Source organism: Bos indicus x Bos taurus, chromosome 8 (assembly GCF_003369695.1).
Source record: "Bos indicus x Bos taurus breed Angus x Brahman F1 hybrid chromosome 8, Bos_hybrid_MaternalHap_v2.0, whole genome shotgun sequence".
Lineage (NCBI taxonomy): Eukaryota > Metazoa > Chordata > Mammalia > Artiodactyla > Bovidae > Bos > Bos indicus x Bos taurus.
The window spans coordinates 100,360,736-100,385,268 of record NC_040083.1 but is presented as its reverse complement, the minus strand read 5'-3'; the positions used below and the strand labels follow the sequence as shown (position 1 = coordinate 100,385,268).

Below are 24,533 nucleotides of genomic sequence, written 5' to 3'. Positions count from 1 at the left end.
GGAAACCATCAGTAGTCATTTTTGAAACATTAGAGCCCTGGAAAGTATCAGCAGAGTTTAAAACCTTAAGAGGTAACAAGATTAATTACAAATCAGACTTGAAGCTGTGCATCCGTGTCATAGCCCTAGATGAAATCAACAAAAGTCCATTCTCCCTCCAGTCTGAACTGGAAGCAGATATTTCACTGACAACTTGGAGCAAGAGGTTGGCCAGTGAATCACCACAGCTTATCTCTTCCTTAACAGAATTTTTCTCTCTGTAAGCCCGATCTGATTAAGATCTTTGATTAAGAAATGTATTAATATACGAAGTGGGTGGGTGAATATAGTGAGAAAAGCCAGAGAAATAAATGTCCAAGGGTGGTCCAAAGTGTTCCTTCCCTTTCCTTACAATAGCAAACGTGCAACCCTGTAGACTTCATTTGTTCTTTGGGAAATTATTTTTTGTTTTATCTGTTTTCTTTTCCCCTTTTGCCAAAACTAGGCTGTGATGGAATTCTCTCAACCCTGGCCCTTTCCCAGCGGCCCCACTGTTTCAAGAGGGTGGGGTCCAGTCCTACTGAGTTGGTGGGAGGGCATCGGACGCTGACCACCCACCCTCGGTGCTTTCGAGGCCTGACCTGACCCCACACCCCGCTCCTCAGCCGTGACCTGTGAGCAACAGGGACGTGAGGCCTGAGTCCATCCCCTGAAGAAGTTCCTTCCCTGCCTTATCTGTTTTCCCCAGATGTCTCAGCCTGGTCTGGCCCAGTCGTTAAAAACTCATCATCCCCGCCCTAGTTCCCAGTTAGGAGGAAGATATAGCCTCCACCTTGGGCCTTGACCTGGGGACTCAAGTCTTGGACCTTTTCTTAATAGAGAGGCCCACACTGCCGCATGGCCAGGCCCCAGTGTCTGCCCCAGAGAAACTTGGAGCAAGCTGCCCAGAACCCCACCAGCTGCCAGCTCTGCACAGGCTCAGAGAAGAGCCTCTCCAGTCCACTGTGTTCCCAGGCTATCTCCAAAGCCAGAAGGATGTCCTCCTTTTCCAGAACACGAGAGCAGCAGCACAAGCTGGGGTGGCCCCTTGCTTGCTTCAGGTCCTCTGCCTGAAGTATATGAGAGTTCAGGGTCTTTAAAACCCTCCAGTCACACAGCCCAGGAAATTAAAAGAAGTTTTATCTCCAAGGAGTCCCAGTCCATCTTCTTTCCCACCAGCTAGCTTCTTGAGTGCCTATAGGAATAATGCCTGAATTTTGTCAACTGTTTCCTTAATTATTAAGAACAAACATGCTCTTTGTAAAAACAACAAACAAAAATTACAAAAATATTTACATTAAAATTTGAAGTCTGTACTACCACCCCTGCTTCCTCGAGGTAACTCCTGTCAACAATTTGATGCATATTCTGCTAGACTTTTTGTAATAATGTGTGAGGTATATATGTATATAAGTACTTATAGATATTTTATAATAAATGTAATATTGTGCATGGTATAACTTCACAGACTTAATATTTAATTTGTGTATCTTCTGACATAGGTCAGTGCAGTACAGCCATGTTAGTCTATGTGATGGCTGCTTACTACTCCACTTACATATAGCATCAGTGAATGTTTAGATTTACAGTTCTACACTGGTACAGATATTGCCTCGTCAGACATCCTGTGTTTATAACTTTATGTGTTGTTTCTAGGCATTTCTTTTTTTTTCTTTTCTGCAGATGTGTTTTGTTTTTCAGCTGGGATGCTTCTTCGTTGTTGCTTGCAGACTTTCTCTAGAGCGGGGGCTGCCCTCTAGTTGTTGCTTGCAGACTTTCTCTAGAGCGGGGGCTGCCCTCTAGTTGTCTGCGCAGGCATCTCATGGCAGTGGCTTCTCTTGTTGCAGAGCTTGGCCTTTAGACATGCAGGCTTCAGTGGCTGCAGCGTGCAGGCTCTAGTGGCATACGGGCTTAATGGCTCCACAGCATGTGCAGTCTTCCGGGACCAGGGATCGAACTGGTGTCCCTTGCATTGCAAGGTGGATTCTTAACTGATAGATGGAACATTGTAAGTTTGTGTGTTAGTCATTCGGTCATGTCCAACTCTTCGCAGCCTCATGGACTTTAGCCCACCAGGCTCCTCTGTCCATGGAAATCTCTAGGCAAGAATACTGGACTGGGTTGCCATTCCCTTTTCCAGGGGATCTTCCCAACCAGGGATCGAACCCGGGTCTCCTGAGTTGAAGGCAGATTCTTTACAGTCTGAGCCATGAAGGAAGCCCATCCTAAGTTTAGACATTGCCAAATTGCCTCCAAAAAGGTTGTTAGATGACTCTTCTGTCAACAGTATATGGGTGAGTCTATGGATTTATTACTTATTTTGTCATTAATCGGATTATAAATCTTCCCCAGTCTGTTAGCTGTTCTTTTTAAGATAAGAATATAATATTTAATACAGGTGAGCTTTAGATCTAAAGCCAAAAGAGCTTGGTAACATTTCATTCTAGATTGAAAACCTCAACTACCCAGCCACGGACATTGCTTGACAACCATAGGCCAACCCCACACCCCACCCCGAACACACAATCTGCGCCACTGAGCTTCCTGTATGGTTCTGAGCAGGCCAGACAGATGCTTCCTACCAAAAGATAGGGAAAAGAAACTAAAGATGATTTGGTGCTAGTTCACTCTGTTATCTCAATGTCAATCTCTCCCTCTCCCTTTCCTTCTCCTCCCTTCCCACCTCTCTTCCTCCCCTCCCCCACTTTATTGAAGTATAATTGACGTATAACAAATTACATATAAGCTGAGCACCAAAGAATTGATGCTTTTGAACTGTGGTGTTGGAGAAGACTCTTGAGAGTCCCTTGGACTGCAAGGAGATCCAACCAGTCCATCCTAAAGGAGATCAGTCCTGGGTATTCATTGGAAGGACTGATGCTGAGGCTGAAACTCCAGTACTTTGGCCACATGATGCAAAGAGCTGACTTACTGGAAAAGACCCTGATGCTGGGAAGGATTGAGAGCAGGAGGAGAAGGGGACGACAGAGGATGAGATGGTTGGATGGCATCACCGACTCCATGGACATGGGTTTGGGTGGACTCCTGGACACCAACTCCAGTTGGTGATGGACAGGGAGGCCTGGCATGCTGTGGTTCATGGGGTCACAAAGAGTTGGACACGACTGAGCTACTGAACTGAACTGAAAGTGTACAATTTACATATAATTGTTAATGATCAACTTATGGTTTAGCAATCTAAAAATCTGAACAAAAATGAACATATCTGTGGAGGATGTATGATACATACACACACAGAGCGTGGACCTATTCTTAGCTTTCTCTTACCTATTAATAAAAACTTGGTAAAGATAGTAATTTATACCCATAACCACTTCTCTCTAAATTGCTTCACAGAAAAACTGCCTAAAAGCTTGGTCTGTACTTGGAGTGTCCAGTTTCTGTCCTGTTCACTCTTGAATCTACTCCAGTCAGCCTTCATTCCCAAGACTCACAGAACTGTCTTCAGTGATCTCCTTGTCGCTAAACCTTTTCTTTCCGTAGCTCACAGGTTTCCTCCCCTCCTTTCCCTCTTCCCAGCCCTCAGTCTATTAGCAAATCATGTCAGTTTTACCATCAGCCGGTGTCTGTGGTCACCATCTTCTCGTGGTCAAAGCTGCCCTCAGCTCTTACGTGGATCACTGTGTGATTCTCTAGCTGCCCTCTTCCTTCCTTGCTTTCCCATCCTCTCCAAATACTGTGCCCCTCTAAAAGAAACCTTACTGATTCGTTTTGTTAGTTGTCTCTCACAGCCTTCCTACAGCTTAAATGCAGATAGGGACGATAGTTTTCTGTTGCATTCACTGTGGCATCCTTAGTACCTGGAGGTGTCCTGATATGTAGTTACATGAGGCTTTTTTTAAAAGTTAGTCAACTAAGGCCTTCAGGCCAAGTGTTTCTCTCAGCCTCTGACAGTTACGAAGAATCAAAAAATTTTTTTAACTCCTAAAGTTATTTGTGCCAGATTCTTATAACAAAAATGTAACTAGGTAAATACCACATTATCATTTAATAAAAAAGAGGGCAATCAGAAAATGTTTCTGGGAAAGCTGAAGGGAAGGCTTTGTTAATATTCAGTGGGGGCAAATTGCAAAAAGAAATTGCTTGAAATTTGCTGAGGAGAACAACTGTACATGTGGGGGAAAACCATAAAAAATCAGCAAGGGTTGTTTTGTACTCAGATTGCTTTGCAAGAATTTTAAGTTCTGACTTCACTCTAAAGAAGCCAATTTGGAGGGAGTTTTTAGTCTGTGACGCTTTATTGGTGTGGCTTTGCTTGGAAGATGATGCAGAGCTCCAGTTAACAGACCAGTGTTCAAACATAAAGCCTTGGCTCTAGGTTAAAGGATTGGCAAATGAACACAAGTTGGCATTTTAAATTCAAGTAAAATATTGAAGGTATCATTTTTATAATTTTATGTTATAAACATTTTTAAAATTAATTGATTGTTAGCCTCCCCTAAAGCTTATTATAGGGTATTTGTGTGTGTGTATACACACTTTTCTTTTTTGCAGTCATTGGAGCATGATTGATACCATTTTATACATATGTTTTAATATCTGTTCTTCTTGCTTAACAGTGTATCTTGGAGATCATCTGGTAATGATAGAATTTCTTAAAAGCTTTAGAAAGTTGAACAGCATCTCACTTTATGAATTCAACTTATTTTACTTCTCTACTACTGACTACTTAGATTATTTCCAGTTTTTAAAAAAGTGCTGCAAAGAATTCCTGGCACATACGTAATTGTATTGTATGTAAACACATCTATAGGATAAATTCTGAGAAATGACCTTGTTGCAGTCTATTTTGATGGCTTTAGAACTGGTTGATTTTTGCTCAGGATTTATGTGTTAGAATTTGCTTTGTGATATTTTGTCTTAGTTTTGAACGATCAGTATTTTACTCTGAACGTACATGTTTATGTAGAAAAATATGTTTGTGATTTTAATTTGGAAATCTTTAAATACCCACTTCCTTGTCATTTTTGCAACTTAAACTTTTTAATAAAAGTTTTTGATAACAGGAAATATCTTAGGCACACAGCTGTTTACTAGAGTAGAATAGACTGTACCTCCTTCCTACTCTGTCAAGAATCTGTACTTCATAAACATCAATCCAGAACATTTAGCAACTGTAAGAGACATAGCCAATCTCAAAATGAATTATCATATTTACAATTTCTGCCCTTCTGGGTCTTTCAGCTATTAAATACATACATAAATAAAATAAATATAATTTATAAATAAAATTTTTAGGTTGCAAGAATATTTCTGAATTTTCTTTTGGATTAAATTTTTATTTTTTCTCTCATTTCATTAGTAAAATTATGAATTATAAGCTAAATTTCCATTATATTTTTTGTCCTTGAGTTTTGTCTTCTGAGTGACACATATCTTGCTGATCCATACCAGTAGTTCATGAACTGCAAAGAATAAAATCCATAGGATTCTGTCATCAGTTACACTCTGTGAGTACTTTCAGCCAGATATTGGTACTTGTTTAGACATGTACCATTTTAGGGGAATCTAAATCCATAGCTGAAAAATTAAGTATGTTGTAAAACCAATTACAAATTCTCTGTTTATGCTGAACTTTTCCTAGGGAAATATTCTGGATGGGGGGAATTTCATTTACTCTTTCAGGGATAAATATTACTTACATCACCTTGGTAACAGCTAGACCACAGTCATGCGATATGTTTGGTATCACTTTCTGAGTTAGACAGTGCTGAACAGTGGTTGACAAGACTGATTTACTGTGCGATATAAGACTGACCATTTTTAAAATAAGGGAGGGAAATGTGTTTTGAAAATTTGTGTAATCACTATGTTTAGGCAGCAAAACTAATTCAATTTTTCTGAGAATGGTGAATTATCTCCTATGTGAAGAATAAGCGACATTATCCTTTTTTGTTGGTTCTTTTGTGAAAGAAAAGAAATCTTGTTGTCTTTTTTTTTTTAATATTTATTTATATTGGCTGTGTCAGATGTCAGTTGCGGCACAAGGGATCTTCAGTCTTCACTGCAGCATGATCTTTAGTTGCATAGGAGCACAGTGTTAGCCACTGGATCACCAGCGAAGTCCCAAATCTCATTGTCTTTTTTTAAGCTACTAAGATGCAGTGACTGTTGTGAATCTGTATGGGTATATAAATCCATACACACATTTATCTAGTATGTATAATATAGGGCTTCCTTGATAGCTCAGTTGGTAAAAAATCTGTCTGCAGTACAGGAGACCCCAGTTTGATTCCTGGGTCAGGAAGATCCGCTGGAGAAGGGATAGGTTACCCACTCCAGTATTCTTGGGCTTACCCTTGTGGCTCAGCTGGTAAAGAATCCACCTGCAGTGCAGGAGACGTGGGTTCAATTCCTGGGTTGGGAAGATCCCGTGGAGAAGGGAAAGGCTACCCACTGCAGTATTCTGGCCTGAAGAATTACATGGACTCTATAGTCATGGGGTCACAAAGACTTGGACACGACTGAGCAACTTTCACTATATAGTATATGTGTGTGTATTTTTTAAGTTTAAAATATATCTGATTTTAAAATGATAAGGGCTTACAAGAAAAGCCTTTACTAGGCATTTGGAGTAGCACTGTTTTTTAGTTATTAGTGGGTAATAATGGTCTGGTGAGCCAGTCTTACTCTAGTTAGTTCACTCTTAAGAGCTGTGCAGAAGTCAGAAAACACGTTTAGAGAGGAGGAGACGAGGTGGTGACCCATGGCTTAACACGCATTGGTTTTGTTGAAAGTAAATTAATGCATTTGCTGTTTGTCTGCTTGCACAGAGACTTCAGGGGTCGTATCTCCAGGAAAACATGGGCCACTGTTGGAAGTGGTATGGGTGTTTGTTTGTAAGGACGTAAAACTTTGGAGAAGGCAATGGCACCCCACTCCAGTACTCTTGCCTGGAAAATTCCATGGACAGAGGAACCTGGTAGGCTGCAGTCCATGGGGTCGCTAAGAGTCGGGCACGACTGAGCGGCTTCACTTTCACTTTTCACTTTCATGCGTTGGAGAAGGAAATGGCAACCCACTCCAGTGCTCTTGCCTGGAGAATATGGGTGTTTGTTTGTAAGGACATATAACTTAGTGCATTTTTATTTTGCGAGCTATCTCTTGATTTTTTAGAATTTGGAGCTGATGAGAATGGCCATACTAATTCTGTACTGAATGTTACTGCAACTTCATTTCACTACTCGTAGAAAGTTTCAGAGGAACACATCTTTCCTCAAGTGATTGTCTAATATAACCATTTGGCCTGTTCATTGGATGGTGTGACTGGATGTTTTAGATTTGCAAAAAACTGACTTCAGTGGCAGTTCACTGTACTGCCTTCCCAGGAGGTCCCCCATGCGGGAAAATCTCCTGCACGGTGGACAGCCAGCCTCTGACACATGGTGCCCCTGTCCCCTACCAGTGCATTTGTGTGTCTGAAGTATCTTACATGGAAACAAAAGTGTGAAAGTGTTAGTCCCTCAGGTGTGTCCAACTCTGCAACCTCATGGACTGTAGCCCCCCCAGGCTCCTCTGTCCATGGAATTCTCCAAGCAAGAATACTAGAGTGGGTAACCATTCCCTTCTCCAGGGGATCTTTCTGAAAATATAACATCTGATTGCCTGCATCCCTTACCACCACTAATAAACCAACCATCTTTCTATGTTAATTTCATTTGCAATTCAAAAAAAGATCCCACATTTAGAATTAAAAGAAACATTTAAAAAGTGTGCAGGGTCATGTACTAAAGTGGCTTGAGACTGCACAATTATGTTTACATTCCCTATTTATACTTTTTGTATTTTCAAACTTTTCTATAGGAAAAAGTATAATTCAAGGAGTTAGCTTCATACCATTAGTTAGACATCTATCAGGAAATGAAAAACAGCTGATATACCATTCCAGGAAGAAAAATTAGATTAATGAGACTTATCCTTATTGTACTTGCATAAATTATAAGTGTTCCTTGAGTTCAGGAAACAGTACTACAAATTATCAAGCCATAAATATGTGAAAACAACTTGCCAATTTGAGTCTCTGCAAAAAAATATTCAAGAAACAGTGGCTGACTTTATTTTTCTGGGCTCCAAAATCACTGCAGATGGTGATTGCAGCCATGAAATTAAAAGATGCTTACTCATTGGAAGGAAATTTATGACCAACCTAGACAGCATATTAAAAAGCAGAAATATTACTTTGCCAACAAAGGTCTGTCTAGTCAAGGCTATGGTTTTTCCAGTGGTCATGTGTGGATGTGAGAGTTGGACTATAAAGAAAGCTGAGCGCCGAAGAATTGATGCTTTTGAACTGTGGTGTTGGAGAAGACTCTTGAGAGTCCCTTGGACTGCAAGGAGATCCAGCCAGTCCATCCTAAAGGAGACCAGTCCTGGGTGTTCATTGGAAGGACTGATGTTGAAGATGAAACTCCAATACTCTGGCCACCTGATGTGAAGAGCTGACTCATTGGAAAAGACCCTGATGCTGGGAAAGATTGAAGGCAGGAGGAGAAGGGGACAACAGAAGATGAGATGGTTGGATGGCATCACCAACTCGATGGACATGGGTTTGGATGGACTCCGGGAGTTGGTGATGGACAGGGAGGCTTGGCATGCTGCGGTTCATGGGGTCACAAAGAGTTGGACACGCCTGAGCAACTGAACTGATGACGCTTGAAAAAAATCTTGTGTATATTTTAGCTTAATATTATAGATGGACATTGGTCAGAACTGTAATTTATATTTAAATAAACGATAAAATATGTATTTGTTGGGTAGGATGTATTCTTTTTCCCTCCTTCTTGATTGCTAGAGCGTGGATATGAGACTAAGTAAAGAGTGGCAAGGTGAAAGTTCCCTGAGGCGAGTTTTGAAGCTTGAGGGATTAACAGAGAGGTATGTTGGGTCAATTAGTGATTGTTCCCAGGAAGCGACCTCAAAATCCAGGGTCTAATGGGGCGGCCTCATCCTGTTGAAACATTCCTTTAGCAGTAACTTGACTGATGATGGTTTCCCTTCTTGCCTGACCGGACCTGCTTCCCTAAAGCGCAGTAGATTCTGTAGGTAATTGGACACCCATCAGAATTAGAAGCAACAGGCTAGTTTTTGCTAGAGTAACAAGTGCATATGTAAAGAGACTTTTACATTGTGGGATCCACCTCATACTCCTTTGAATGTCGCATAGTGCTCATTTAAAGACCATGTACACTGTATGTGTTACTGTTTTCCAAACAGAGCTAAGTGACTTTTCTAATTAATTTTCCTTGTTTTAGATATGTCTATTAGGTAGGTAGTTGTGATTTTCTGCTCTGTTTGGCAGAAATATTGAGTAGCACTGTTTGCCAGCCACTATTGTAGATGCCAGAAATACTGACATGCAAGAGATACCTTTCCTTCTTTTATGAAGCTTACCTTCTCATTGAAGGAAGATAGAAAATAAACATATAAACCAATATATAAGATATTTTGGGGTATGGGTAAGGGAAATGAAGATGATAACATGAGATAATTAGTGGGGAGAATGTGCTGCTTTACCTAGGATAGTCAGGTTTGGCTTTTGAGGAAGTGATATTTAATAGTAAGAAGACATGAAGATCTACAGAAAGAATATTCCAAGATGAAAACACATGCATGCAAAGATCCTGACACAGAAATAAGCTTGGTATGTGTGTGGCTAGAACCCAGTGAATGAGGGGTAAGTGGAAAGAGAGAGGCTGAAGAGTCTGACAGGAGCTAGTAATGTCGGACATTATGGATCACAGGAAGGATTTCAAGTAGGAAGCTGTGCAGAGTCTTAAGTAGGAAAGTGATGTCATGTGAATTGATTTATGCTTTTGAAAGATCACTCTGGCTGTTCTGTGCAAGCTGGACTTTAGGGAAGAAGCATGGAGGAAGAGGAATTGGTTAGGGCCCTATAGCAACAGGCAAAGAAAATGTATTGCTTACTTGGCTAGATTTGTAACCGTGGAGAAGTGGTTTCTACTGGCTGTTCTCAAGCACAGATGGTCTTCTATAAGAGCTAGTCCTAGTATGCATGCCACTTTAGCCTGTGCTTTCCAAAGTATGGTTGTAGGACAAGATTTAGAGTCTGTTGTAGATTATGGAGCATGTATGTGTATGCTGCTGACTGGTTAATGTGTAGGAGAGTATATAAAATGCCAGAAGGATGGCACCGTTGGCCTTCTTCTGTGTCTATGGAAGCCAGGATCATGTTGAGCAAGACAGTATTATGGGGCAAAACTTATGCACAGGAATATTAAAAAAAAAAAAAGAGAGAACATAATGAGTATTCTACTGTGATTTGAAGATCTGTGTGTTGTTAACGTCCTTCTCCAAAAGATAAATGTTGCTCTCAGGAACAAGTGAAAGACACACTAGAATATATCACACAATGAATGAAATCACGAAACTTTAAATGCATGAGACATTTATTAAGACCATGAAGAAATAGAAGTGGTAGGCATTATACTGAATGAAGTAAAATTGGTATTAAGATAGAAATGACTTGTTTTTGGAGATATCTCATTTGCATTAATATCATTTTCTGTGTTCCAGAAAAGATTTTATAATGAATATAGTTTACTCTTTTAGAAAAACTTTTTTCTCTAAAAGCCATTCATATACTTCTCCTGCAATGACCCCTTTACTGTTAGACCTAGCAATAAGCTTTGTATCTGTGGTCTTTTACCTAACATTCTCCTTTAAGATTTATAATTTAGAATGACTTCCTAGCTAGCCATATTTGCACCTTAAGAGCAGAAATCAAACTATAACTACAGAAATAAACTAAAATCGATTGGATTCTGGGATATCCAGATGTCTGTTCTGAAAGAATACACACTTTAGTGGCAACTAGAAAGAGTAGTTTATGTGTTTGAATGCTTTTTTTCCCATTAGATCTCTGCCACACGTCTCTAAGGTTGGGGGACTGTTTCAGAGATACTCATTTGAGGAACATGAAAAGCATGACTAAGGAAAGGTTAATTTGGACACAGAAGTGGTATAGAATGGACTTGCCTTGACTGATTTTAGATCTGCGGATGTCTGATTTTTTGTAAAAGCACAAATTTGCCTGCCAGACTGGAAGTGTTTTCTGTTTTTTTCATCAAAAACCTTGGACTCCCTCCCACAAGGTCTTCTTTCTTAGACATTTTTTTCTCTTTAACTTTAGTTCTTAAGTTCCATATGTAAACAAAGTTCAACTAGTTAGGAAAAAGTCCCTCTAGAAAAAAAAAGCCTCTAATTGTGAGACCAGATGGTAAGCATTATTCAGCTGATGGGGGTGTGTAGGTTTCAGGGAAGGTGTGGTAATCTGATCTGGTTCTGCAGCTGTGACCTCTTGTTCTAAAACAGCCTCTTTCCTCCCTGTTTTCTGCTTCTACATTCCAGCACCTCTTCTTCCATCTTTGTGGGCACCGGGGCCCTCACAGATCGATTTGACAGATGCAGAAGAAAGGACTGAAGCTTGCTCTGCTATTTATTCCAACCCACAATATATTTTGAGTAGTCTTCTCCCCATGTTACTTGTAATGTTGGCAAATTGTGCAGAATGTAACCACTCCTGTTCAGCCCACCTAGAGTGTCTTTCAGGACTCAAATTGCCCTGAGCCCATCAGGATGCCTTTAGGGCATCTCCCATCTGAACTCATGCAGTTCAGATCAGATCAGATCAGTCGCTCAGTCGTGTCGGACTCTTTGAGACCCCATGAATCGCAGCATGCCAGGCCTCCCTGTCCATCACCAACTCCCGGAGTTCACTCAGACTCACGTCCATCGAGTCAGTGATGCCATCCAGCCATCTCATCCTCTGTCATCCCCTCCTCTTGCCTCCAATCCCTCCCAGCATCAGGGTCTTCTCCAGTAAGTCAACTCTTCGCATGAGGTGGCCAAAGTACTGGAGTTTCAGCTTTAGCATCATTCCTTCCAAAGAAATCCCAGGGCTGATCTCCTTCAGAATGGACTGGTTGGATCTCCTTGCAGTCCAAGGGACTCTCAAGAGTCTTCTCCAACACCACACTTCAAAAGCATCAATTCTTCAGCGCTCAAATCAGGCTAAAGTTAAATAGAACTAAGGGCATCATCTGCGTTCTCCTTATCTCCCCTCAGAAAACACCAGCCAACACTTCTCCTGTGTTTCCTCCTTCAGTGGAAGGTAGCACCATCCTTCCTTCTCCCAAATGGAAAATCTAGAAATCATTCTCAATTCATCTCTAAAAATACTTTGCCAGTCTTTTCATATTTCTCTTCTCATTGCCACTGCCTCTGTTCAGGTTCTTCTTTCTCCTCTAGAATTTGGAAATACCTGGTTTTGCTTTTATGTTTACCTCGATCATTTTTTTCTTCCTTTCTCTTTCAGTGTTGTATATTAAACCAGATTCTGGCCAGTGAGGCTGATGAAAGTAAAATCTGATAGGGTAGATGAAGATCAGTATTTCTTATATGTTCTGCAGCCATAAATCATAGTATGTGGCTATTCTGAGAGTTAGTGCTGGAAAAGCTTCAGATGTCTTTGCCAGGCTATGTAAGATCTTGAACATCTTCTCTTCTGGTACTTCTGCTTCTGACTTTACAATAAGCCACCACAAACTACTTGTGCTTCCTCTTTCTTTCATGCTGTTGCATAACATTCCTTGGCTTTATGCCTTAATCTGTGAGGATTCATCCATCAGAAATGTTCTAGAAATACACAAACCACGTAAAGGACTGTCTCCATTGAGCACCACAATATTTTATCCATTATCTTCAGTAGGTACTGAGTCGACCTGTGAGAAACTCCAAAATGACCTGGGGCTTCCTGTGCTTCTCTATGTTCCTCTCTTTTCCTTCTTGTTATTCTTGTCACATCCATCTTCAAGGATTAGGAATCTCTTATAATTGGGGTGGTGTCTGAGAACTTTTTGAAATGCCAGGTCTTCATGGTGTAAAACATGCTTCCACATTTTGCCTGGAGGCACTCTGCCCTCGTACTCTGCTACCCCAGCCTACATGCGTTATGCCTCCCGTGACGGCAAAAGGTAGTGTGATCAGGTAGAGGAGCAGTACTTTTACATGTTGTATCTCGGTTTGATCCTCATCATACCCAGTGGAGGCGGCCAGAAACTATTGTTTCTCTACTTGACACATGTGGAGATTGGGGGTTCTTTTCATTCTTATCAACCTGCCTTATGGGTGTGCCCTTGACTCTCCTCAGATTATGTATAGGTAGACCGTCCACAGATTATAGATCCAGGGTCCCCAGTGCACTTCTCAAGTTCTCTGACCCGAATGGATTACGGTTGGCTCCTTTTTGCCAAAGGGGGTTGGATGTAGCTTTTGTTTTAAGAAGCCAGATGGTAAATCCATAACTTGAACAAAGTTGATCTCATACTATTCAATCACTATTGTTGAGAAATCTCTAATCACTTAGGAATTTCCCAGGGCCTCTTTTCCACTGCAATAGTCCACCTTCAGCTTTCAGTCAGTTTGGCCCTCACACCTCTGTGAAAGAGTGGGGAAGGGAAAAGAAAGAAAAGCTCTGTGTGATTGATTTTAGATGTTAGTTTCTGAGGTCTGTCCTGAGTCTCTTAAATTAGTCGGGTCTTGAAGATCCAAACACTGAGTGTTGGAACGGTGTGGTTGTGAAGAAGGGAGAGGACTTGGAGTTCTTCAATGAAACACCCATGTGTATTAGCTCCCGGTCAGGCCACAGAGTTCCCACTTCCCTTCTCTAACCTGGCAAGGCTTCTTGCATGGTTGGTAAAACCCATTGGACTAGTTCTGGAGACCATGGCTTTTATCACAAAGATCTTGCTCTTTTTGAATTTAAAAATTAGAAGAAGTTATAAATAACAAATGACTGTATTTGAATTCTGTTACTTTTGAAGAAAGGCAGTTTGAGCCAATCCATGAGAATAAGGATGTTCCCTTCTGCTGCCTGGAAGGGAAAAAAGATCATGTTATTTAAAATAAATCTATTGAGATGCATGTTGCTGGTATCTAATCCAGCTCTGAATTTGAGCTCAATTAGAGCTTTGATGAAAGAAAGGGAAAAGGAGTCTTGAAAGAATGTTCTGCCATTCATGAAAGGCCTGCATGTGTTTAGTTTCCAAGGAAATGGAATAATGGGACCATGTATTTTCCATCCAAGCATTTTCCATCCTGAGAATAATTCCCTTCCCAGCTTCTCAATGAATAATGCATTATATCTGAAACTCAAGAGGCATTCCTTTGATTTTCCTTTATGTTTAGCTTTCTGAGTGATTTTCAAGCAAGGAAATTCAAGGACTTGGAATGAATGCTTTATTAACATTTTTACTTGAAGTACAAATAGCTCCATGGCTATTATCTCCTGATATTTGAAATATTTTTTCTTTTCTCTCTAAGGAAACTCTAAGGTATTGTATTTATTAGAAAATGAAGCACCTTGGCCAGTCTTCAAAGTGAACAGCAGTTTAAAACCAATAGACATTTGTGTTTAGAACAAAGAGCTTTATGGGGGTACTTTGCTCCTTTCTTTATTTTCATTTCCCCGCTGAAAAGTTTCAAAAAAGAAAGCTCACATTCAATACTGGACTGTTTGGGAGACTAAATCTCACTTGTTTACATTTTGTGAAACCCATTCCTTGAGGCTAGTCCGATTCTCGACCCCAGTCCAAGCCTTCCTCCCCCTAGGTCAGTACCATTTAAATCAAAATATTCCAGTGCACTTCTGGGATTATCCCCACTCCCTGTCTGCTCATTGTGTAGCCTGATTATATTAACACATAAGGGCCCCATCAAGGGAGATGTAATGGGACAAGACCTCGCCCACCCCATCATGTTCTCTTAGCCAAGGATCCCCAGCTCATCCTGGGGGTAACACAGGGGTAGATTTTAACACTATTTCTAAACCTCCTTTTTCTCTGGAAGCCAAATGAATGACTTCAGTAGCTAAATAAATTGGAATTAAGAATATAATTTATTTTCCATCCTTTTATAGTTACAGTAAAATCTTCATGAGTTAGAAGAGTTGGGAAAGCAAGAGAATTTAAATAGGAAAACATCTAAAGCATACAATTTTGGCTTAAGAAATTTAACTTTATTAATTTGAGAAGTGGGAATATAACATTTTCTGGAGCATAGACTTTGGAGCCAGGCTTTAAGAGCAGAAACCCTGGGGTTTGCCTCTGGTCTGCAGATTTCCAGGACCATGGCCTTGAGCAGGGTGTTTTACTTTGCGGTTTCTCAGTTTCTTCCTCTGTGTGGTGGGATAACAGTTTCTATCTCATATGGCTATGGTGCAGATGAAATGAGTTAATATTTGTAAAGCATGTAGAAAAGCCCCATTTAAGTGACAGCTGATTAAAAATCAAAGTAAATATACATTTTATCACTGGAAATTGCTACTTCCAAACAGGGTTGTGTTATGGAGCAGATAATAGTGATATTATTGTTATTGTTTCTGATAAGATACATGGAGTGATTATTTTCTTAGCCCTGGAAGCTCAGCTGGTAAAGAGTCTGCCTGCAATGCAGGAGACCCTGGTTCGATTCCTGGGTTAGGAAGATCCTCTGGAGAAGGGAACGGCTACCCGCTCCTGTATTCTTGGGCTTCCCTGGTGACTCAGACAGTGAAGGATCCGTGTGCAATGCAGGAGACCTGGGTTCAATCCCTGGGTTGGGAAGATCCCTTAGAGAAGGGAATGGCTACCCACTCCAGTAGAATTGCCTGGAGAATTCTATGGACTGAGAAGCCTGGCAGAATTCCATGGACAGGGTCGCAAAGAGTCGGACATGACTGAGCAACTTTCACTGACTCACTCATTTACTCCTACAACAAACCAAATGAGGTAAATGTAATTATTTCTACTTTTCAGATGAGAAAACAGGTAAGAAAACTAATTTGCCAACAATAAGGACCTATTGTATAGCATAGGCTACTGTATTCACCAACCTTATAGTAATCGATAATGGAAAAAGAATCTGAAAAAGTATATATATTTGAATCACTTTGCTATACACATGAAACTAACCCAGCATTGTAAATCAACTATACTTCAATAAAAAAGAAAGTATTTTGCCTAAATTCATCCAATTTAATAAATAGCAAAGCAAGGATCTGAGGTCATACTGAATCCGGAAACTGTGCTTTAACTAAAATGAGAGGGCATTTATCACAGTGGTTTTTCCTGAGAACAATCTTATGTTATAAAACACAGTATTTTTTATAAGCATCAAAGTGTGTATCCTAAATGCTGAATATCTCTATTTTGTATCTCAATTGCTTAGCAAACTCTGTTTTGTTAAAAGTAATCATCAATGTCTCATAAATAGTCAATTTAGTAAGGTCCTAGGGCTTCCCTGGTGGCTCAGAGGATAAAGTGTCTGCCTGCAATGCAGGAGACCCAGGTTCGATCCCTGGTTTGGGAAGATCCCCTGGAGAAGGAAATGGCAACCCACTCCAGTATTCTTGCCTGGAGAATTCCATGGACAGAGGAGCCTGGCGGGCTACGGTCCACGGGGTCGCAAAGAGACAGACACGACTGAGCGACTTCACTCACTCTGAATTAATAAGATTTTATTCAATTGCTCATTTTATTGTCAGAATCTGTTCTGATTATTTCAGAACATGAACATTTTATTTCAAATGATGATCTGATGCCTTTGGAGCTCATTATTTTGACCTTGAGCTGAAATCATTTCACCATATGGGTGCTCCCTTCATCATTCTATTTTTCTGTTCTCTCTTTAAACCTTCCCGTTCCCGCTCCCCGACCCTACAGGTGCCTTTATCATCTGCTGGACTCCTGGACTGGTCTTGTTACTTCTCGACGTGTGCTGCCCCCAGTGTGACGTTCTGGCCTATGAGAAATTTTTCCTTCTGCTTGCCGAGTTCAACTCTGCCATGAACCCCATCATCTACTCCTACCGCGACAAGGAGATGAGCGCCACCTTCAGGCAGATCCTCTGCTGCCAGCGCAGTGAGAACACCAGCGGCCCGACGGAAGGCTCGGACCGCTCGGCTTCCTCCCTCAACCACACCATCCTGGCTGGAGTTCACAGCAATGACCACTCCGTGGTTTAGGAAAGAAACTAAGATGAGAGGCGGCCAGCATCTATTGAGGGATGAACAGCCTCCCCCTCCCCAAAGGCCAGGGCAGGGTGGGGTGTGAGAAAGAGAGGAAAACTACATTCATGTACTTAAACACTAACCCATGGCAGTATTTGTTCTTGACCCACCAAGACTTGACATATATTGAAAAAATTAGCTTATGTGATACCCCTCATCCTGCTCCCATTCCTTTTGAAAGTAGAAAGTGGAGATCTTGCAATGGAATTCATACACAGACTCTGGAGCGTCCGTGTACACTACACTAACTAGTCTTCAAAAGTTTTTGTATGATTTGGTGCAAGTCAGAATAAATTCTGACTAATTGAATCCACAACTTCATTTACATGCAGGCTTCCCTTTTTCTCTTCTTAAAGGATACATTTCATTTAATAAACATGTTTATGCCTATCAGCATGCTTGTGATGGATAAGACTGTAGACTGTTTTTAAATGATTTATAACTCCATTTTTTTCCTTATGTTAGGAAAATTGTAAATTAGAATTACGTTTTTAGAAAGCATGCATGAAAATCTGTGTGTGCAGTATGCCATACTTAAAAAGACAAAAGAGTGTTAATTTTAAATGTTCTAGGAAGTAGAAAAACCTAGATGTCAAAGCCAGTATTTGTTTAGGTTATGAAACAAACAATGATCTAATCACAATATTACCTTTTTTTTATTAAAGTGTTGTAACATGTATAAAACAGGAAATGTAAGTTTATTATCAGAAGAATATGTACTCTATAAAAGTTATAGAAGATGAGCACAGTGGTATGGTCCCACATATTTATGGTACCCAAGTACATTCTAATTATCAGTTCATCAGAGGAATTTTTTTTTAATAACCTGTGTTTTTCTGTATTATAATACACAGTCATTGTAGAAAACTTGAAAAATGCAGAAATGTATAAAACAGAAAAAATACTGATATCACAACCCAGAAGTAACCACAGTTAACAGCTTTTCCCCTGTGTATGCTATGTGTATTGTATACCTTTATATATAATTGCAGTCATACTGTAAACAATTTTATAACCAGTTTGTTTTTTTCCACTGCAGAATTGCCACATTTTCCTATGGCATTAAAAATTTTACAAAAACATGACTTTACTGGCTATATAATATTCCATTTAATGGATGCAACTCAGTTTAACCATTCCTGTATTGTTGGTTATGTCTAATTTTCACGATTTTATGTCTAATTTTCATTATTATAAATAATGTTGCAAAAATTTATGTACATAAAACTTTGTCCATATAATTGATTATTTACTTAGGATACATTGCCGTGAAGGATGTTTTTTTAAAAAATGTGAAATGTCTTTTTATGCTCTTACCTTTTATAAAAGGAGATTTCCTACTTTTGCCCTATGTGGGTGGCAACAGTGAGAAAAGCCAGTTAAATTACCTTTTTACAAAGGAAATGCAGTGGTTACTTTAGTTGAGAGTGACTTTTTTATATAACAAAATGGACTAGAAACAGTCTGTTGTCACAAACAGCCAGGATACCCTACTTAATATGCTTAGCAATTCCAGATTTCATTTGAGCAACAATGACCCGGCTCTTGGTAACCACAACTTTAATGTGGAATGGAAGAAAATGCAAAGAAATCGAACATGTCGAATGAATAAAGGACCACCTTCATATTAAACAGCTTCTGTAGCAAATGGGTTGAATGTGTCTGTATGTGACTAGATAATTACTGTGTGTTCTTGAGGGCCACCCCACCGTGTTAGGTGATACCTGTTTAACCGTCCAGCTCAACTAATTATTGCACCGGTTTGTAGTAATAAGTAACCAGTAAAGTCACAGTCATGAAGCAGGTGTGGGAAAGTTAGGAGTACGTTTAAGAGAGAGATGTCCAGGAGAAGAACGTCTGTTCAGGAAGGAGGAAGTCAGTGTATGGTCACCATTTGAGCAGAGAGCACACTTAACAAGTGCCCAAACCAGAAGGAGTATGGGGAACCAGGTAGCAGAAGGCATCTGCACAGATTTTATGCACAATATAGAGCCTTTTGTAGAGGAAGGAAAGAAATGAACTTGGACTTTTATTCATGCACACTTTGAAGATGTGGACTATTTGAAATTTAAAAACATGCTACTTGGACTTTAATAAATCATTCTCAACCAGTGTTTGGCAATGTATGGTTCTGGTCAGTGCTGCTTCTCTTGTGCAAGAGTCATCTTTGCACTGCATGGCGTCTGCCTTCTGTGACCTCTTCTCTGTTCCTGCCACAGGGGCTTCTAAACTCAGAGGGGAACCCACCATATGCTTCCCCAGCTCAGAATTGCTTTTAGTTTTTCATAGTCATAAGTCTCTTCAGTGTCCGAGAGATGGTGGTTTATGTTGTCTGAAAGGAGAGATAACATCTTAGGATAATACTTCATCCCAGCAGTGTAACTATGTGAGTGAGTTTCTTTTGGAAAAACTAATTTTATAAAAACTTTATGATGACTTTATGGTAAACTCTCACCAGGAGTTTATAAACTTACGGTTATCTTTATGTTTTTAATAACTAAGAAGATAAAAGTGATAGGTACCTCCCAGATATATGCTAAATATATTCTTTTCCATATATTGCTAAGATGTTGGAGGCAGATAACAAGGGGTTTATTCAAATGAATGTCTCAGTGAGTATTTAAAATAGGATTCTAAACATTTAAATTTAGGTAGTTGTAAGACTGTTAGAAATCAAATGCCTCAAAGCTCTTATTCACTAATTAACCATGTTTTGTTGCTGTTTGTTTTGTTTTGTTTTTTTTTCCAGTGAAAACATAATTTCCTGGATTCGAAACCTCAGCTAACATTATACAATTAGTGAGTCTTACTGGTTTTCTCATGTTCTTTCCCAGTTAACCATTGCATTATGCTCCATTGTTCATCATCTTTCTCATTTATTCCATGAGTCTCTCAACTTCTAAAATGGAATTTTGTGATATTGTTTCCAGCCTTTCTTCTTAAACCCAGAGTGTGACTTGTGCTAGATAAAAAACGTAGAAATGCTTTATCAGGTCCCTTCATTATTACAAGACCTTTGGAAACAAATGGCTTATTTTTTAACACAAAGTGAGCTGTACCTGATCCCAAACGCTCAGAAGGCTTGGGGTTGTTTCTTTGTGTTGGGATGGACTTGAACTTAGGCACCATCTGACAGAAGAAATGTGTGTAGCGAAGAGCCAAAGCAAGTCATCAGCCTTCCACAGCAGGGATCGGTTAGTCTCTCACATTCGTCTGTACTTTGTATAGTCTAGACAAAAATTCTCTGATTCTTTGATTGATAGTGCTCATATTCACAGATTACTTACTGTTAATCTGTTTAATGATATGGCAGGTAAAGATCATTTACAAATCTAAAGTAGAGATTGATAAACTATGGCCTGTTGGCCAAATCTACCTGTTTTTGTATGACCTGTGAGCTAAGAATGGGTTTTACATTTAAAAATCACTTGAAAGTGATTGAGGGAGGAAAGGGAATATTTTTTGAAACTTGAAAATTATATGAAATTCAAATTTCAGTGTCTATAAGTAAGATGCTACTGTGGTTCTTCTCACTGCATTACTGGTAACGTTAACTCAATTTCTTAAGATAATGTCTGCCATATTTCTCCACTGTGGGGGTGGGGGGAACACCTGTTTTTTCTTTTATAATAAGCATGTTGTAGGAAATATTCTGTTCTTCATCAAATTTTAACATCTGATTTTACCATCTGTTGATATTTCTTAGATGAATGAATCATTCACTGATGGTTGCCAAATGAATTTCTAATTCTCTTTTTTAAAATGTATTAGTTAGCTCTCTACTTTGAAAAAAAGCTTTGTCCTCTCCCATTTATTCATTTATTTATACTAATATGGGCTCATGAATTCTGATTTGATCCAGTTGGTTATACTGTTGCTGTTATTTTAAAATTAAACTTTAGAGATAATTTAAAGTCCATGTGCAGTTGTAAGAAATAGTATGACAAGATCCTTATACCCTTAATTCAGTTTCTCCCAGTGGTGATATCTTGTGAAACCAGAGTATGACATCACAGCTAGGATACTGACAGGGATACAGACAAGGTACAGAACAAGGATTGGCCCCCACAAGGCTCTCTCCTGTTACACCTTTATAAACACTATCTCCTTTACCCCGTTCTGACTCCTAGCAACCACTAATCTGTTCTCATTGCAGTTACATTTTAACTTTTTTCGTATTGAAACTCCTAAAAACTTCTCTACATATGACAATAGTTTCAGAATGTGGGGCTTGATAACTTCCCTAGAAGTTGTTGTTGTTGCTATGTACTCTCCATACAGAGGGAGAGGGAGTTTTGTGATTGTAAAAGCTACACAAACCTAACAATATTTCAAGGAATACAGAAATAAGTAAAAAGTAAGAATCTCTCCTGCGGGATGGAAGCTAGACCGCAGATGCTGGCTGAGCACATCACCTGTCAAACAGACTGTCACAAAGCGATTTTATGTTTTCTTTCCTGAAACTCAGTGTCTTCCCACTGGCATCAGGGGCGAGGCTTCAGTCTTGCTGCCTGTTTTGCATCTTATCTCTTACCTTTAATCTTTCTTTCAGGAAAGGAATCTTACTTCACTTTGTATTCTCCACCTCACCTCACACAGTGCTAAATGGTACTACTTATTAATACTCGCTTGTTTAAATGAAAGAAAATGGGTGAGCCACAGGAAAAGGTATTCTTAACCAAGAAATGCTCCTTAGTTCCATAAGCCTGATAAAAGGTTTCCCTTCATGTGTAAGAATGTTGCAGTTAAAATTAAGTAGGAGCAATGAAAAAACAAGGACAAGGGCTGCAAATGATACAACACTTGTGCTTTCTGTGGCTTATTTAACTTATTTTGATATTTAATGTTATTATGTTTTGAATCTGTAGTGTTATCTACATTTATATAATTTGTATTTTGATCTTTGCAATGACATTGTTACACATGAGGAAATTGTGTCTCAGAGGAAAAATTGGGGGTCTGATATTTGTTGTCTAGAGAACTTTTTGAACCTAATTATTTATTTTTTATGTTGTAATTCCTAATTCCTCATATGTACTTATCTTGGCTCGCCAAACAAATGATGAGTTTCTTGATCAGTACAATGCATTGCATTTTAAAAAGTCCTTTAAAGAACCTAGTACAGTAAAAGTAATAGGTAATATGAGGTCATGGGCAGCACCTGAATTGTTCTCTGTAGGGTTTACATTGTTGCAAGTATACCTGTATCCTGAGCTAGATTATACATCCTTTGAGAATGAGATAGACTGGTACTTTCCACCTCCTTTAAGTGAATTCAAGTGACTAGAACAAAGCTGAAAATACGATGCCTTTACTAAATGCTTCTTGACTGAGAACTGTAAGAACATAATTAGGTGTTGTCATTGTTGTTACTATCACTTGTTCTTTAATTTATGCATCCAGAAGGACATTTTTGAGGCCCTCTGTGTACGGGGCCCATGAGATACTGCTGTAGAGGAGATACGCGAGATCTTTAATGAACCTTAAAATTCAGTAGGAGTGAGGGAGATAATGGGAGAAGTAAGTTAAAAGTAAAATTACAAATTGTATTAAATGCTATGAAGGAGAATATTGCATGCCAAAGAAATTAAAGGAAGATAAAGGGATAAAGAAGGCAGAGAGAGGAACTACCTTTGAGAGTCTAAAAAAGCCTTCCTCTTGGGACGGGAATTGTCCCCTCAAAGCCCACTCCTTGAGCCTGAGTTGCACGAAGGAGTGGCTCTGCCAGGCTCTTCAACTTCTACCCACATAACCAGCGCCCATGAAAACACCCCATTAGAAAAATGGACATGAATCCAGCATAAATAGGTAGGAATTCCAGGCAAAATGTGTAAGTGCTTGGCGAGACCATGCATTTTGAAAAGAAGGACTATGAGAAAGAAGCTTGAAAGGCAGCAGGTATGATGTCTGAGTGATTTGGAAAGTGATTTTATCCTGTGAAATAGGTGGACTGTATTAAAGGACTTACGTAAAGGGAGTGACAGAGTCTGGTTTATGCGTCAAAATAAATTGAAGAGGAGGAAGCCTGGAGGCAAATGACAGGATCAGAGGTTGTCACATTAATGGAAGATGAAGGTGGTCGTGGAGGTGTAGAGAAGGAGATGGCTGGAGAACAAGATGTCTGGGACCTGGTGACTGTGTAATGAAGTCATTCCTCGGGTTATGACCTTGGCCTCGGTGACACTAAGGAACATCGGATCATGAGCACGTTTACGGAAAGAAGACGGTACATTTTGAAATATCTGAGCCACCCAAGGAGAGGTGTGCAGTTGGGAAGCTTCAAGTGTGATACATGAAGCTCAGCATGCTTTCTCAGGACTGAAGATCCAGATCTTGGAGTCCGTACTCCTCTGCTGTCATCTTTCCCATTCCTCTTCAAGATAGGAAACACCAGAGCTGTTGACCTGTCTGAATAGAAAGAAAGAAAAGCAAGGAAATGGGGAGGAATAAAAGAGCAGAACTTAATAACTGAAAATATTATCCAGAGACTTGGAGATATTTCTTTCACAAAATAAAGTTAGCTAAATACAGCATATTTTTGGTGGTTGGTTTTTTTTTTTTTTTTGACAGTACATTACAGAGATAGATCCAAAGTTGATAAATATGTATCTACCTAATTGTATAGTTGAGGTAGAGATGTTTAGAACCCATTAATGTCTTACATTCTCCTTCCTGGGCTGTAGGAAAACTACAGTTCTGTTCAGCAGGTCCATGTGACACATCATGGCCAGTAGCCTGTAAGCAGATGTTGACCAGTGTCGTTTCTAGGCGGAGCAAGTAAAAAGCTCCTGTGCTACTCTCTAGGTCTTTTTTCCCCCTGAAAGCCAAGCACCGTGATGTGGACATAAAGAGAATGATGTCCTCATGAGTCTGGGACCTGGAATGACTCTGTAGTGCAAAATCCCTGCCAACTTATAATGAATGTATAGCATGATCAAGAAATAAACATTTACTCTGTGTATGGTAAGATTTTTGTGGTTCATTTGTCACTGCAACATAGCTTATAATAACTAATAAATAGTATTAAATTTTTATGAATGTTAGGTTTCTAATTGTCTAGCTTTTCTGCATCATAGGGAAGGTACATTAAAACAATTTTTTTGTAGAGAATAGCAGAAAACATACCCCCCAAAATCATATCAGTTTATGGTCCCACATGTATGAGACTATTTCACCAATACTAGAGGCTGTCAGTGTCTTTACAAGTTTGCGTGGAAACTCCCCAAATACTTAGATGTAAAGAATTTCTATATAACATATGCATAAAAGAATAAATCTCATGGAAAATTTAAAAGTATCTTGAACTAAATAAAAATGAATATACAACCTATCAAAATTTGTGGGATGTAGTGAAAGCAGTGCTTAGAGGGAAATTTATAGCAGTGAATGTGTATATTAGGAAAGAAGATCTGAAATCAATCATCTGGGC

The 24,533-nt window shown here is 39.5% G+C and overlaps 1 protein-coding gene and 1 non-coding gene across 6 annotated transcripts in view; both read left to right on the top strand.

Moving 5' to 3' along the window:
* The window catches only part of LPAR1 (lysophosphatidic acid receptor 1), a 168,141-nt gene extending 144,070 nt beyond the window's left edge, over nucleotides 1-24,071 (top strand). For all 5 annotated transcript variants that reach the window (XM_027550499.1, XM_027550496.1, XM_027550498.1 and 2 more), the window contains exon 4: nucleotides 16,758-24,071. In XM_027550499.1, coding sequence (XP_027406300.1) covers nucleotides 16,758-17,059 — 302 coding nt within the window. In that variant the 3' untranslated portion in view covers nucleotides 17,060-24,071. The remainder of the gene's footprint in view (nucleotides 1-16,757) is intronic.
* TRNAC-GCA lies at nucleotides 16,333-16,404 on the top strand. Its single transcript has one exon. It is a non-coding gene; the product is annotated as a tRNA-Cys (tRNA).
* Nucleotides 24,072-24,533: the final 462 nt, after the last annotated feature.